At 38.5% G+C, this 17,405-nt stretch overlaps 1 protein-coding gene across 1 annotated transcript in view; it reads left to right on the top strand.

Annotated features, from left to right (window-relative positions):
- The first annotated feature begins 283 nt into the window (after window positions 1-283).
- LOC109696889 (flavin containing dimethylaniline monoxygenase 5) overlaps window positions 284-17,405 on the top strand; it is a 35,087-nt gene continuing 17,965 nt past the window's right edge. The window contains exons 1-4 of the mRNA XM_020180178.2: window positions 284-691; window positions 10,238-10,426; window positions 12,401-12,563; window positions 14,005-14,147. Coding sequence (XP_020035767.1) covers window positions 557-691; window positions 10,238-10,426; window positions 12,401-12,563; window positions 14,005-14,147 — 630 coding nt within the window. The 5' untranslated portion in view covers window positions 284-556. The remainder of the gene's footprint in view (window positions 692-10,237; window positions 10,427-12,400; window positions 12,564-14,004; window positions 14,148-17,405) is intronic.

Genomic DNA, 17,405 nt, shown 5'->3' with positions numbered 1-17,405 from the left:
GGAAGAGGGGACGGGAGCCAGACTCCCTCAGTGTCTTGCAAAAGCCGAAAGCAAAGTGGACTTGGAAATGGGGGAGAACTGGACACACAGGTCTCCTGGCTCACAGTCCCTGGGAGTGCTTCAGGGAAAGGGCACACTTTATATAATATTTTGTTCAAAACAAATTCAGTCTATGCCTTTTCTGGTGCAAGGTGGGAGGGTGGTGCCATGAGTGGGCGGGTGGGCGGGCCAGAGGTGGGGCGCTTTCCCATTGGCAGTGGCTGCTATTTATCCCTGGTTGGTGTATGGTCCTCCGTGAGAGCCACAGTCCCAGCCACCTACAGACATTGGTCAGCCCCAAGTGGGAGTCACACCTATCAGAGCACAGTGCAGCTGCAGTGTAGCCCCAGGATCCGAGTCAGCCCTCTCCAAAGGCGCCTCTGTGACAGCACTCATTTGCGTGCCTTGGTCAAAGTCCTCCGTAAGAAGTGTGCATTGACGACAGCTTTCTATAGTTTGTCCTTCTTTCTTTGGGACAAGTGCCACTGGCCCACTCAGGCAAAGATCTCTGGAGACCATGACCAAGAAAAGAATCGCTGTGATTGGGGGAGGATCCAGTGGGCTCACTTGTATCAAGAGCTGTGTGGAGGAAGGCTTGGAGCCTGTCTGCTTTGAGAGGACTGAGGACATCGGAGGACTGTGGAGGTTCCAGGTGGGTCTCCTCGCCCTTACGGTTTGGAAGCCCTGCTACAACTAGACACATTGTATCTCTTGGCTAGGACTAGCCAGAAACTTGACAGGGACTAAATCTGTTAGATTTCAGCCTGCTAACCACCTCTCAGCAGCCACCACCTTGGGTTTTGTGCGGGTTCCACTTTACCTAGACCGGCACCAAAATGCGACAGAGATATCACTTGTTTTCCTTTTACTGCTGTCTAAGACCATTTTCATTTTATGATGTGTGCTGGTATCTGGAAGAGGGAAACAATCTGTGGAATAACAAAACAGCAAACATTATGAAATGGACAGCACAGGTGTGCCTGTGGCTCACTGAGATGGCTTGCCTAGCTTGTCCAAGGCCATGGGGGTTGGACCTTCAGGGAAGGGGGTGGGGAGAGCAGTGTACTGCAGGTTAGCAATGTACAGTGCTTGCTCCTGGTTGTCATAACAGGTAAATGAGCTACAATTATCTGCTTACTACTCTTTCCAGGAATCCCACTTCTCAGTCTTCAATCTTATTTTTCCATTAAAAAATAACACTTCATTTTAAGTACTTCTCTGACAATCCCAGACTTTTGAATAGAATATAAAATCTAATTGACTTGTTAGGTTTGAACTTTTTTTCCCTTGAGAAGTCCAAAGTCCTTTGTCTTTGGACAAAGGGCAGAAGGCATTTGTGACTGGTTTGTTTTGTCCTTGGTGTCCTCAGTTTTAAAACTGAATTATTTTAATATGCATTCCCAGTCACACAACTTGGTAGCAACAGTTTAAAATATTATCTACTTAAACATAATTATGTTTATTAAATGCCAAGGAATATCAACTACCTTCATTGGTCTTCAAATTGGTATGCATTGGACTTGCTTTTAAACTCATTTTCTGAACTAGTGAATGGCATTGACATGCCACAGGTTTGTTTCCTATTTCATACAAACTAGCACAGTGTTGATCAGCTACTTAAAAGTGCCTATGTGGCATTCCTTACTTGAACAGAAGTACAGTCCTTTTGCATCTTGGCTCTGTTTTGGAAACTATATAACCTCTTTGAAAAATCTCCTTTCTCAGATGTAAAGTTAATTAGGAGTTTCTTAATAAACCCCATTCCTTTGTTCAGACTCTTGGACATATGATGAAAAGCATGTTGATTCATTTCTGGCAATCAACAGAAAATTCTACTCTCGAAATCCAGTCACCACATACTTGAGATTAAGAGCACTATCTTAAATTTAAAGAGAGTGTGACCTTGGGCAAATCATTAAATTTTTCTGTGTCCATTGTTTCTTCACCTTTGAAAAGGGACTAATAATTGCATCCATTTTTTAATGTTAACATGGGAAATAAGCAAATAAATATCTATATTAGTTACTTAAAATGGTGCCAGTTACATACTGCTACATTATTTAATAGGCCCAGAGTGGAACCCATGCATTTGGTGTAAGTATCTTAGTCAGGTTTGGCAATTACTAACAGGCATGAAATCATTTGAAGAAGGCAGGAAGTTGGGAGGAAATCCATCATTCTCCCTGAATTTCAGGCTTCTGCTTTTTTGTCTCCAAAATGGTTTAAAGACCATTTTGGCAGGTCTGCTAAAGACCTATCTTGGCAGATATTCAGATTGTTCTCTTGTGAAAATTTCAACCTTCTGACCTGGTTCTTTGAAAAGAAATAATGTTTCATCATCATAACACTCTGACTTCCATTAGGAAGCCATACCTGTATGGATCGCAATTATATTGGAGAGTCAAGCATAATGCCTGGCATATGTTGGGTCCCAATTTGTTTTTGTTTAATAAGTGAATCCCTGAGAAGCAAACCTTGTTTAATGGCTGCTTAGGATGCATGTGGAGCCTTCCATAGTTGTGGAATCTGTGGTGTTACAAATGTCAGTTTGAGTTTGATGTTTCTTATTCTAATAATGTCTTCCTCAAGAATGTTCTCCATCTGAAATCTGCTCTTTATTACTCCTTTGCTTATTATTAGGAGTCCTGCACACTCTCTCTCTTTTGTGGCACTAAGGTTTGAACTTGACGCCTTGCACTTGCTAGGTGGCACTCTACAACCTGAGCTACACCTGCTTTTTGCTTTAGTTGCTTTTGAGCAAGGTCTTACGTTTTATCCTGAAGCTGGCCTCAAACTGTGATCCTTTCAAGCTCCCTCCTCCCAAGTTACTGGAATTACAGGCTTGAGTCACCAAGCTCCTCTTTTAAAAAAAAATTGAGGTATCATGTATAGAATTGGTTGATGCATGGTGGAATTCCACCATGGTCACCAGGTGTCCAATAAGAACACTGGTATTCCAACAGGTTCCATTTTCTCTTTTTCTGTGATCAGTCTCTGGGATTCAGCATGATTTCTTTCCTTCTCAGATACTACTATTTCTATTTTACTACCTCTGTTCCACCTGCCAATCTGATATTGCCTCCTTCTTGTTATATTTTAATGCTTTCTAGTAGTAACAATTTAAGAGCTCTCAAGATATTAACTTCTGTCAATTCTTGATCTATATACTCAGTAGCTCAGACTCATGGTGGGATATAGGTGCTAATGCCATGCACATAACTTTGCTCACATATTACTGGGTAGCTTGAAAAAAATGATCAATTTCCTAGAAATACTAAGGACTTAGTAAGTACTTATGCTGAAAAATAACTCATATTTTTTGATCAAGTCCCCTTTTAAAACAATGCTTCTCAAACTTCACAGGGCACATGAAACATTGGAGATTTTGCTAGAATGTGCATTCTGATCCCCGGTCTGGGGTGGTGTCAGAATTCTGTACTTCTAATGAACCCCACAGAGTGCTGATACTATGGTCATAAAACTACATTCACAGAGATAAGTTCTAAAGTATATTTATGGTTGTATAAATAAATGGTCTGTATACATTTATTTATATATTTATAATCTATTATAAATTTTTATATATTTAAAATTAAGTAATACCAACCTTAAATGAATAGTATTTTTTAAATCTATAAATTTCATAACTGTTCTCCCCCTCTAAAAACAGTAAAGAAGAAAGGGTAAGACAAAGAACAGATGCAAAAGCACTTAAAAGAGCAATAGTTCTTGGCTTTTACTGCACACAGCAGAAAAAAGGAACTTTAACAAATACTCATGTCAGTCTACCTGTGAGTTCTGGCTTTCGTGGCCTCAGGCCCCAATAAAGCTCTACTAGATATTTCTAATGCACAACCAACATGGAAGCCCACCGCCTTACAGCCTCTACCCAGCTTTCCCAGGTCTTAAATGAGGATGATATTGCATCGTTAAACTACATCAACAATAGTTTATTGAACAAACACTTCTGGACCTCAGACTATGGTAGAGGATATGGGGATACAGATAAATCACTTCCTGCCTCTGCAATCATGCCCTTTGCAGTTTAGCTCAGAATGGCTGCTCAAAGGGCTTTGGAAGTTGATGGGATAGACCAATGCTGTGAACCTTTGGGCCAGCACTGAGCTCTCATACTAGGAGCACTCAACCTTATTTCTGTGTTAGAAAAGAGCAATTACATCAGTCTGCAGGGTACCACCCAGGCATGATTTTTTAAAGCTTCCTAGCAGATTCCAAAGTGCAGATAACAGAAGGAGGAAGAGCAGCTCACAGAGGATCTGTCTATGGGGCTCTGAATGTCTAACACTGTCCTCACTTCTCCCACTGAAGGAGAATGCTAGATTTTTCCTTTTGTCTTTTATTGCCTCCAATCCTTTCCAGTTCCAATTAACCCCCCCTTGGGCCCTCTGATTCTCTTTACCCCCCATTTTAAATTTTTTTTGAGGCAGGATCTTGTCATGCTGTTTTTCAGACTGGCCTGGAACTCATGATTCTCCTGCCTCAGCCTCCCAATCCCTCTTTTTAAAAATATGAACTTCTTCCTCAAATGTGTGAACCTTTTACCTGGGCTGGAAATATAATCAGGGAAAAAATTTGTAGAGGAGAGATTAATTCCTCCTTGGTAGGACACAGGAATTTAGAGGAGCTTGTTTTTGTACTCACTGCCCCAATACCACCCTGTTCCCACTCTTTGGTAAAACAATGAGTTGACACAGTGATAAACCCTACCAAGGACCCAATCAAGTGGTTGAAAGGAATGGAAAGTTTTCGTTGACAATTTAGTGACTTGAAAAATAATTGAAATGTGACAATTGTCATAGAGGAGAGAGATATAATTCAGTTCACTCAGTGACCCCAGATCTGCTGGGGAAAGCACGGTTCCATTCCTTGTACTAAGCTTTGAGCCTTTTAGAAGACAAGGGAAATCTTGTATTTCCCAGGAACCAACATAGTATTTTATTACAGAGGAACTTTATAAATATCTGTTGAATGAATGAAATAAATTTCAAATGTTAGGAATGTGCCACCCCAAACATATTAACTCCATAACAATTCTTCCATTAATAATTTAAGTTAAAAAATGCTAATGTACGAACAACATGTTCAGATATATTTTCAATTTTAGAACAGTTTGGAGTATGTGGAACTTATCAGGAAGATAGTGCAGACTTCCCAAAGACACTATGTCTAGTTCCCCTTTATTAGCAGCTTACATTGGTGTACTACACTTTTCATAATCAGTGAACTAGTACGGATAAGTTCTTACTTAGATTTACTTAGTTTTTCCTAATGGCTTTTTCTGACCACATTACATTTGGTTGTCATGGCCTCTTAGACTCCTCTTGGCTGTGACATTTTCTTAAGTTTTCCTTTGTTTTCCATGCCCTTGGCAATGAGGATTACTGGTCAGGTATTTTGTAGAAACACCTCAATTAAGAATTGGCTGATGTTTCTCTCAGGATTAGTCTGAGGTTCTATATCTGGGTGAGGAAGATGGTTGAGGAAAATGTCGTTTTCAGTACTTCATTTCGAGGGTACTTAGTATCAATATGACTTATCACCACTAATGTTAACCTTCAAGTATTGCTTGAAGTGGAATTTGTGTGGTTTTGCTGGTGCCAAGTTCATCTCTTTTCTCCCTTTGGAAGTAAGTACACTTTGGAAGAAAGTTACTATGTAGAGCCCACATTGCAAATTGGTATTTTTGGCTAATTTTCCATACAAATGTTAGAATTGGTTTGTTGATACTTACATGGCAGCTTGCTGGGATGCAATGCTACATCCTAGCATTGTATGTATAGGTCAAATAAGGAAGAACTGATATCTTTTTTTTTCTTTTTTTGTGGCACTGGAGTTTGAACTTGGGACCTCACCCTTGTAAGGCAGGCACTCTAACATTTGAGTCAAACCTCCAGCAGAATAGACATCTTAACAGTATTAGGTCTTTCAATGTATGAACACAGAAAAATGTTCCATTTATTTTAATGCTTGATTTCTTTTGTTTTATAGTTTATTCATATTAACTTCTATATGTGTTTTGTTAGTTTTATGACTAAATATTTAATATGGGGGTGTTCTTGTAAATGGCATTTTTAAGTTCCAAATTCTAATTTTTCATTTCTGATATACAGGAAAGCAACTAACTTTTGTATATTGACCTTGTACCCTATAGCCTGGCTGTACTCAGTAGTTACCAGGAGGTACTATTGTTATTATTATTAAATTATTATTATTTGGAATTTTCTACATAAACTGTCATGTAATCTGCAAATGACAGTAGTTTTATTTCTTTGTTAACAATCTTTATAGCCTTAATAAATGGTACACAAGCTAGGATTTCTGGTACAGTGTTGACTAGGAGAAGTGAGACATGAGAGACATCCTTACTTTGAGTCCAAATCCTAAGGGAAAAGTGTCCAGTTTCTCATTATCAAGGATGATGTTAGCTGGTCATATTTTGTAGTTGGCCTTTATCAAATTGAGGAAGTTTCTCTCTATTCCTATTATGCTAAGAGTTTTTATCATAAATGGGTATTATAAAAACAATATTTTATTTTTGTTAATATTTTAAGGCAAATGAAAGAAAAAATATCTTCTTAATCAACTGGTTTCCCTATTTTCAAGTTTTATATATTTAAATAAATTAGATCTACTCAAAAGAGATTCCTGTAATGAGGAGAGATTATACAGTATATAATTATATAAATGTGGGTAGACAGGGACATATAGTTGCCACATATATACACAATATTATATATTTGGTGTGATTAGAATGTAAATTTAATTTTATGAAACTTTTTCTATTGTTAGTCTAGGCCATTTTCAATGCTCACACACAGATTTCAAAAATTACTGTTTTGGGTATATCCAAATTCTTTCTCCTAGTTTATTAATTCATTCCAAAGCATTTATTGAGCATACACTGTGTAGCAGGTACTGTGTTAGCTATAGAGATATAGGGGGAATAAGGAATATACCTCACTCTCAGGTGCCTCATAATCATGGAAACCAGTGCATAATAATACAGTGTGCTTGATTTTCCTTTATAGCAATATGAATGGAGAGTTTGGGGCTTGGAAGAGGAATAGTGCAGCTAGCTTCTCTAGTGAAAAGAAAACAGAAAGTATTCTCCCAAGAAGTGACATTTGATGTGACTCTTAAATTATAGGAATTTTTCAGATGAAGATGTAGTCACAGGTGCAAAGGTTTAAAGTTGTAAAAGAACCTAGATTGCTCCAGGAATAATTTAATGACTTAAAAATGAGGGGTTCATTAAGGAGAACATGAAATGAAGATTAGAATAGATTGTGAAATGTGCTAAATTTCAAAATAAGTAGTTTGGTTTTCCAAAACAACTAGTAGAAGTAAGTGTGGGAGTAACAGGATCTGCTTTGTCTTTAGCAGGCCACCCAGGGAGTGGTGTGGAAGAGAACTTCTACATCATGATGAGAAGCTATAACTTACTATGCCATTCCTGGATTTGGGGGGCATTTTAAGTTCTTCAACTTCCTCAAGATTTTGAGGAAGTTGGTTTGAATTAACATGAAGTAAAATAAATAATTAACAATGTATAACTAATATTTGAAATCATACAAAAGTAGATATCTTTTGTAGATATTTGACTTTTATATGATCTTGCAGTTTTCCTTACAAATTTTCTGGAAGGGTAGATACAGCACAGTCACATCATTTTGAAATAAATGTTGGTGTGTGTCATTAATTTGTTATGTATTATGTGAAATTTACTGCTTTTTTGTATAAATACTTTTCTCAATATAATTTAACATACACCTATACATAATTACATACATTTATACATACATATAGAATTACATCACTTATACATACATACATTACATCCTTACATAATTACATACATTTATACATAATTAAACATGTACATTTATATGTAAATATTCATATCTATACATAATTAGACATTTATTTACTGCTGTATGTATTCTCAGGAAAACCATGATTACAAGTCAAAGGGCTTTACTATCCACTTGGGTAAACATGGAAAATGCTACATGATATTACAGAGGTTTTGAATCCTAACCTGAGAAATAGGAATTTTCTCAGAAATACATGGGAGTTTCCACTTGCATTGCAACACTGCTCCCCAGAAGACATGGTAGTAATGTATACTCTATCTAGTGTAAGTTCTTATTTACCCCATTTGGATAAATATTTACCTACTACATGATATTATAGAGGTTTTTAATCCTGTCCTGAGAAATAGGAATTTTCTCAGAAATGGAGCTATACCAAAATCTGTAATTAGGTCACACATATAGCCACAGCCACACTTAGAAACAATAATTTGGTTGAAATAGCTAAAATAGATTAGAAGACTCTTGAAAAGAGAGTTATGGAAATCTTATTAGCAGTCAAAAAGAAGTGAAACTTTGAATTATGGGGCAGAGAAATGGGAATAATGAACTTAGGATTCCTACACTAAATAATACCTCAATAAAAATGTGAGGAAAATAAGCCTGAGGGTGCACAAATCTCACACTCTCTTTTGTGTTTTGTCATATCTACAAACATTGAACGTTTTCATTTCTGTAATGAAAAGGAGGAGGGAGCCCAAATTAGTTAAGGTGAATTTCCATGATCAAAAACATTTTAATATAATAGATTTGAAAACCTGTCATTTGTGATGATGTTAGTTATAAAAGAGGTTCCTATGACATTATTTTACAGATTACCACATCAACCCCATGAGGTAGTTATTAGGTCGTCCTTGAGGAAGCAGAGAATTTTGTTGCAGGGGGGAGAACACTGAATTGGTGATTGATGTCATCTAAAGTAGTGATGCTCTGTTTTAATGTGCCTTTGAACCACTTGAGGAATTTGCTAAAATGTGAGTTATGTCTTAGCATCTGGAGTGGGGCCTGAGGTTCTGGATTCCTGTCTGTCTCCCTAGTGATACACCTTCTGCTGGTCCTCAGACCACTTTGTGGGTAGCAAGGATCTGCAGCAGTGGTTCTCAAATTTTAGTGTATTTTGTAGAGCATTTGGCTTGTTTCCTTTTCTGTGTTGTGAATAATGATATTAACATCCTTAATATAACTCTTTGTCTGCAATGCCTAATATTTCTTTAAGAGACCCTGTAATTTTCAAGATTGTTTTTGTTGATTTGGTTTTTGTTTGTTTGGGAGGGGATACTGGAGTTTGAACTCAGGGCATTTTGTGTGCCAGGCAAGTTTGAGTCATACCAGCAGCTCTGTGTGTTCTAGTTATTTTATGAATAAGATCTTGCACTCATGCCCAGGCCAGCCTGGATTAGCAATTCCAACCTACATGGGATAACAGGTACACACCCTTTTTGATTGGTCGAATAAACATTTTGCTGGGGCAGATCCTCATGATCTCCACCTCCAGGGTAGCTTGGATTACAGACATGAGCACCACTCAAGAGTTTTTGTATATATTGCAACATTATTCAGAACATATTGTACTAACATACTTTCCCCAGCATATGTTCCCAACTACCCTCATTTTTATGCATTTAAATGACTATTATTCAGTATTAGTAAAAATGGGGTAAATAAGAACTTAAACTAGAAAGAGTATACATTAGTACCATGTCTTCCGGGGAGCAGCGTTGCAATGCATGTGGAAACTCCCAAGACCTGTTCTGTGGGGTGGTTCTTGATAGAAAGCTCACATGATTACAACCAGGTGACAGCTGAGACTGGACATCTGATATGACTTTTGTGCACAGGTTTAGAACTTGAGCAAGGATATCTAGAGTTTCTGGGGCTTGACTGAATATTCCTTTAACCTGCTCTTCCTGTGTGCAGGTTGGGCTTCCTAACATATGGCAGTCTCAGGGTACTTGCACTTCTTACGTGGCTCTGTCTTCTGCCACAGTGAGCTTTCTAGGAGACCCAGGCAGAAGCTACAAAGCTACTTATCCCTGAGGCTTGGAAGTCATCAGTGCCCTTTTAACTATAAGCTGTTGGTCTAAAACAAGTCATAAAGACAAGTCAGATTCAAGGGGAAGGGACTACATGGGGCACAATAATGGCAGAAGTGCAGGTGTGTGTGTGTGTGTCTGTGTGTGTGTGTGTGTGTGTGTGTGTGTATGCAATTTGTTTAATTGACATTTCATTCAGAAACTGTTTAATGGCTATTTATAAAGCACGAAGTTAATTCTCAAGTTGCCATAAGTGCTTCTGATTTACTACAGGACAATCCAGAACAGGGAAGGGCCAGTATTTACAAATCGGTGGTCATCAATACTTCCAAGGAGATGATGTGCTTCAGTGACTTCCCCATCCCAGCTCATTACCCCAACTTCATGCACAACTCCCAGGTCCTGGAGTATTTCAGGATGTATGCTGGAGAATTTGGCCTTCTAAAGTACATCCGGTTCAAGGTAAGGTAGGGAATTTTGTGGGCATCCTTGTGTTTGAAGTTGGTCATCAAGAAAGTGAAAACTGCTGCTTCCTTTACCAATCTATATGTGTAATGATTGGCTTGATGTGTACATGTCTGTAAGTTGTCCAGGCAAGAGCTCCTCCAGTCTTTGTCCTCTCTGTACCTGAAAAATGTCCAAGAAAATATCTCTATTATATATCTTGGCTACAGATACAGGAAGCCATGTTCCAGAGTATTTTCATTGCCTTCAGCTCACATTATTTGATAAAACATATTAGCAGAACTGATAGGGATGGAAACTTTAAAAACTTCTGGCTCCACACTTGCCCACTATTGTGCTTAGCTCTCTTATACTTTCTGACACACTTTCCAATATATGATTTATATTATTGTATGTGATAACCACAACAACACAGTGAAGTACTTATTGGGAAGTTACTGAAGAAGCAAAGCAACTAAGTTGGTTTAAAGGGAAGAACAGTGAATTGGGAAACAAAATCCTGAATTATGGTCCTTGCTGTACCACTAATTAATCTTTAATAAGTAAGTTTCTCAACTTCATTTAATCTTAATTTTTTTTCTTAAAAAACAATGATTATACTAGGTCACTTCTGGTTCCTTTCCGCTAGGAAATCTTTCATGAATTTTCTATAATTTGTAATCATGATCATAAAAGAAGAGATATTTTAGGACAGCTGGCAAAAGTTCCAAAGCTTCTCCTCCTGACTATTCTACTAAATCATGCCTTTTTCTCTATAACCACAATGATAAAAGGGTAACATCCAGTGACAACTCTTAAAGTCAGTCACTTACAATCCAGTTTCACTTGTTTAAGTGATAGTTCTTCAATAAGTTTGTTACTGCATAAACAGTGAAAATGCAAAGAAAAACACCCCCAGTTAACTTTGCAGACCAGTTGAAGACACAGAAAAATGAAGAAAATTGTATAATGCCTATAATTTAAAAGCAGTTACTGAGAGATGAGTGCAGGTCAGAGAAGTGCATTTAACCACCAGTAGTAGACATATCAGGACCCAGGGAAGTTTTGTAGAGCAGATAATGTCCAGGATGAGGTTGAAAGATGTGTATGAGTCTGTGAAACAAAGAAGGAAGAAAAGTGTGAGTTGGTGGAGTGGCTCAAGTGGCAGAGCATCTGTCTAGCAAATGTAAGGTCCTGAGTTCAAACCCCATACCACAAAAAAAAAAAAAAAAGAAAAGTGTGATACAAGCAGAAGCACCCATGTGTAAAGTCCCATGACAGGGAGGAACTATCCACAGCTAAGCATGACTAGGGCATGGCGTGTCCCTATTGTCCACAAGATATTATGCCAAGGCCCTAGAAGCACATGGGAATACATTCTTGATATTTCCATGGCTGATTAGAGTAACCCATACTTACTCTTTTTTAAACATCATAGCATTATCCCATCCCTTGTCTCTTACTTTATATTTTCTTGTAAATGAGCATTTATAGAAGGCAAAGAAAGGTTCCTTTTCATAACTAAGAACCACTGAGATGTTTTCCTACTTCTCCACGAAAACTTCCCTTTAAGGCTAGCAGTGGGAACAGGCCTTCGGGTAAGAAGATGTCGGTGGGCTTGAGGAGGTCTCGGTGAGGCAAAGGCTGTTAGAGCATGGAATGTCACTGAAGGCCAGGAGAAACCAAGGCTTTACTCAGGTGCTGATTGCCTGCGGGGTGTAGACCAAGAGACCTAGCAAGTCACACTTTTTCTAGCATCAAAATATAATAGCTTGCCAGTTCTATTTTACTTCGTGTGCCTCATGGAAGTTTTCTCACACCAACTGCAGCCCCAAACAAAACAGTTCCTCCTTGGGATCCCTCCATGGGTCCTGCAATGTGATTGTACCTGTGACACCAGCCCTTCCTGTAAGGATCTGTAGGGAGTCACGCTAGGGAGAGTTTCTTTGCATAGGCTGTGATTAAAGTCCCCCTGTGACTGTCACTTTTCAGACCACTGTGTGCAGTGTGAATAAGCGGCCTGATTTCTCTACTTCTGGCCAATGGGAAGTGGTCACTGAGTGTGAAGGGAGAAAGGAGGTGGATATCTTTGATGGAATAATGGTTTGCACTGGCCATCACACTGATGCTCATTTGCCCCTGGAAAACTTTCCTGGTAAGTAACCCCCCCAGGAAGGTAGACCCTGGAACCAAGGCTGGAATCTGACCCTTGAGGATTGGGAGGGTTGTAGTCTCAGTGGGTCTTACGCAGTTTTCCTAGAAGATTTCAGCATAATTTGTACTACAGCCATTTGGGGGTAGAGATCATGATAATTTGGAAGGTCTGTGTATAGTCATGTGCCACAAAATGGTGTTTTGATTAATGATAGACTGGGCTTGCCATGGTAGCCACAAAAGTTTACAATGGAGCTTAAACATTCCTATTGCCTAGTGATGGCTTAGCCTTTGTAGCACTGTAGCAAAGAAGAGAACTCACAGGTTTGTGGTGATGGTGTTCAGAAGTCTACTGCACTCTCAGGTGTATAAAATTATAGCACTGCACACATGTGTACGGTACATAATGATTGATAATAAATGACTATGTTAGTGTTTATGTATTTACTATTATACTATCATTTCTTTAGAGTGTACTCCTACTTATAAAAAAAAGGTTGCTATGAAACAGTATGTCATATTACACTAGAAATGGTTTGACACATCTTATGTTTACTGTGTGTCTCATTCTGTTTGTGGTACTGGGGTTTTGAACTTGGGGCCTTACACTTTCTAGGCAAGTGCTTTACCACTTGAACCACACCCCTAGCCCTGTTTGCTTTAGTTATTTTTCAGATGTGGTCTTGTACTTTTTGCCTGCACTGACCTTATACCTTCCAATTTACGCCTCCTGCATAGCTGGATTACAGTTATGTATCAGCATACTTGGCTTATTTATTGAGATGAAGTTTTCCTAACCTTTTGCCTGGGCTGGCCTAGAACTGAAGTCCTCTTTATTTCTGTCTCCTCAGTAGCTAGGCTTAGAGACTTGTGTCACCATGCCCAACACATATCTTTAGTTTTCATAAAGGCCAAAAGAAAGTTCATTGAGCTCTTGATCAGCATTAGTTTGAATTAGGAATTTTTTAGCAATCAAAGACACAACTGAACTTTTGAGTTTTTAAGGGTGTAATGAAAGCTTGAAGCATTTGATTCCAGTCTTTGGTCTACATTTGCATTTAAAAAGTACATTCTGTGTATACTTAGAGCATGCAAAAAATGGGAGGAGACACTAAGGGAATGGAAAGACAAAGCAGAATGGGGTTTTTCTGAGGCAGTTTGGACATGTGCATCTGCAAATCCAAAGTACAAGCAACTTATGATTGCAAGGTCCTTCTGAAGGAAATAAAGGATTGAAGGCTTGGCTCAAGCCCTGTGTTCAAAGATCACCCCACCCTCAAAAAATAGAGAGAGTAAGAAATAAGCAAAACATGTAAAAGTACAACAAAGTAGGTGAATGAAATGCAAAATACAAACTTAAACATTAAACTCTGCAAAGAAATTGACAGATGGTATCCATCACATAAACAATCTCACAATAATTGTTTTCTTGTCTCTTGTAGGAATCGAAAAGTTCAAAGGACAGTACTTCCACAGTCGAGACTATAAGAACCCAGTGACATTCACTGGGAAAAGAGTCGTTGTCATTGGCATCGGGAATTCTGGAGGGGACCTGGCTGTAGAGATTAGCCACACAGCCAAGCAGGTTTGAATGCACACATGATTTACACACCAAGGAAGTCTACACACCAAGGAGTAGGAGACCTGCACACAGCCCACAGTGCCGGCAGAGCAGATGGGCATGGCTTCACTGCCACCATTGGCAGCATTGGGATTGATACTAGTGGAGGGACCATGGGTACTAGTCAGAGTTCCATCATTCAGTTGGCCCCACTCTAAGAATTAGTTCAAGGCTGCATACTGCACTCCTAGTGTTAAATGATGTGTTGAAGACCACATCATTGCTGGGAGAAGTGGTTAGGATGCAGTATTCAGAGTGTGGATCATCTGTTGGCTGGCAGAAGGGATATGTTTTTCTCTACATGAAAGCACACTATAGTCACTGAAAACTTCTCACTCAGGGTGGGGGGGGTGAATTTTCCTTCTCACTCCCCAAATGGGAAAAAAGAAGCCATCTAATCTTTCCAAGGGCAATGTTGATATCAATATGAAGACTGTCCATGTTGCACAATGTAAACAGTTTGTGCCAGCCTTTGGGTAGAGTTAGGTAACACTGTTTGATTTTCACTCTCCAACAGCTATCTCCTTGATGTTTTGTTTGTTTTAGTTTCTGTAGCATAGATTTTGATCTTGAAATAAAGTGTCTTCACTACAAACTCTTAGAAAAAGATATCCCATTATTATGTTTTGGTGTATCTTCCCAGACTCATAACTCTATTGGCAATAGGTGAGTGGCTGGTGGTTCCTCAGTAGCTTTAGTTATGCTGTGTTTCTCTACAAACATGTGTCAAGTTATTTTTTAAAAAACAGAAGCTTAATGCCAAAATTTTGTTAAATGACCCTCACTCTGCTCCAGCAACATCTTTTCTCAGTACTATTTCTATCTATAACCACAGAAATGGTTTCCTATGTTACTTTGTGAATTAATTCCACAATTTATTATGAAGGGATTATATCAATGAGAGGGAATGAAAAAATGCATGGATGTCGTGGTAGAAGAATGTGCAAAGTATGTAGTGGAAACCCATTCAAGAGCCTTCTTTAATATCATCGGTTTGTCAGTGGTCAGTTCTAAGTAAGCTGGATCTTTCCTGCACTAGAGAAATGTGGATTGCTAAAGAACTAAGTATCAGAGTGGGTGTAGATGAGGCAGCTGTGTCTGTAAAAGAGTCCAGGAAAAGGCACAGCAGGGCAGCACCATCACACCAGTAAGGCAAGCCCAAGAAGCTCAGTTGCTGGGATCTAACTTTGTGCTTTACACATCAAATTATTTTTATGAACGTTGTTTGTAAATCAAATAATTTAAATGCATCTATAAATTTTATTGTCTTAAGGAAGTTTTGATATAATTCTTGTGTCATAATGATTTTGTGACAAGAAAACATCCCTTTCTTACTAGATTAATTTTATTCAAGATTATATTGAACTGCGAACATGTCTCAAGAGGTAGAGCACCTGCCTAGCAAGCTCAAGGCCCTGTGTTCAAACCTGAGGACAGCAAAGGAAAAAAAAAGATTACACTGATTAAATAATTTCCTCAACAGTTTTTGTTTGTTTTCCTTCATTTTTGTGGTAGGTAGGGGTACACTGAAGCATTTACACAGGTTCTTGCAATGTATCAAATTTATCATACACGAATTTACCCCCTCTACTGTTCTCCTTCCCCCCACCCTCTGATTCCTGGAGTAGTTTCAACAGGCATTACTTTTGCAATTACTTACATGTGTACACATTTTTTTGCATCATATTAACCCTCCTACCCCCTTTCCCCAACACCCCCCCACAATGGTGCCAGCTCTACCCCTGGGCAGGACTTGTTCTGTCCCCCATTCTCTGATTTTGTAGAAGAAAAAAGGAAAGATAGAACGAAAAACGTCATTTTAGCTTGTTTGATGTAAAGGTGACTATACAAGGAGTTTCCTTGTGATAGTTCCATGTATTATAACACTAATTGGTTAATCTCCTCTAATTTTCTTCATTTTACCTTAATCCCTTTCTTGTGGTAGTTTCAGTAGATTTAAAATTTTTATATTTATTTTTACATAGTGAATATATCAAAATGTTCAAGTTCTTAGTTTCCCTACCTCTCGCATGTGACCAGTGTTTCATAATATTGCATTTATATTATCTGTCTGTATTCCACATGTGAAGGAAAATATGTGACCTTTTGCCTTCTTTGTCTGGGTAACTTAAGATGATATTATCTAGTTCCAGCCTTTACCTTCAAATGCAAAATTTCATTTTTCTTTATGGCTGAGTAAAATTCCATTATATATAAATACCACATTTTAAAAATCCATTCATCAGCCATGGGGCATCTTGGCTGTTTCCATAGCTTAGCTATTAATAGTGAATAGTGCTGCAAAAAACATGGGCATACAGGTACCTTTGTTGTCAGCTGACTCACAATCCTTCAGGTATATCCCTAGGAGTAGTATTGCTGGATAGTATGGCAGTTCTATTTTTAGTTTTTAAAGGAGCCTCCATATTGTTTACCATAGGGATTGTACTAGCTTACATTTCCACCAGCAGTATATGAAGGTTCCTTTTCCCCTGCATCCTCACCAACATTTTTTGTTGTTTGTGTTCTTGATGGTGGCTATTCTAACAGGAGTAAGGTGGAATCTTAATGTGGTTTTGATTTGCATTTTCTTTATGTCCATGGATGGTGAGCATTTTTTCATGTGTTTTTTTAGCCATTTGGACTTTTTACTTTGAAATGTCTCTGTTCAGTTAATTTGCTTATTTCTTCATAGGGTCATTGATTTTGGGGGTGTTTAGTTTTTTGAGCTCCATGTATATTCTTGTTATCAGTCCCTTGTCTGATGTATAGCTGGCAAAGATTTTCTACCATTCTGTGGATGGTCTATTCAATTTAGAGACCATTTCTTTTGCTGTGATTTCATGAAGTCCCATTTGTCCATCCTTTCTCTTAGTCGCTGAGCTGCTGGGGTTCTACTGAGGAAGTCCTTGCATATGCCTATTCCCTCCAGGGTATTCCCTGCTCTTTCCAGTAGTAGCTTCAAGGTTTCAGGTCTTTCATTAAGGCCTTTAATCCACTTTGAGTTGAGACTTGTGCAGGGTGGTAAACATGGATCTAGGTTTAGTTTTCTGCAGGCAGATATCCGGTTTTCCCTGCAACATTTGTTGAAGAGGCTGTCTTTTCTCCATCTTAATTTTTGGCACCTTGTCAAAACTTAGGAGGGCATAGCTGTGTGAATTTATATTTGGGTCTTCTATTCTGTTCTTCTGGTCTTCATATATGTTTTTGTGCTATTACCAT

Source organism: Castor canadensis, chromosome 12, assembly GCF_047511655.1.
Source record: "Castor canadensis chromosome 12, mCasCan1.hap1v2, whole genome shotgun sequence".
NCBI lineage: Eukaryota > Metazoa > Chordata > Mammalia > Rodentia > Castoridae > Castor > Castor canadensis.
The sequence above is the reverse complement of the archived record's forward strand: the minus strand, read 5'-3'. Positions and strand labels throughout refer to the sequence as shown.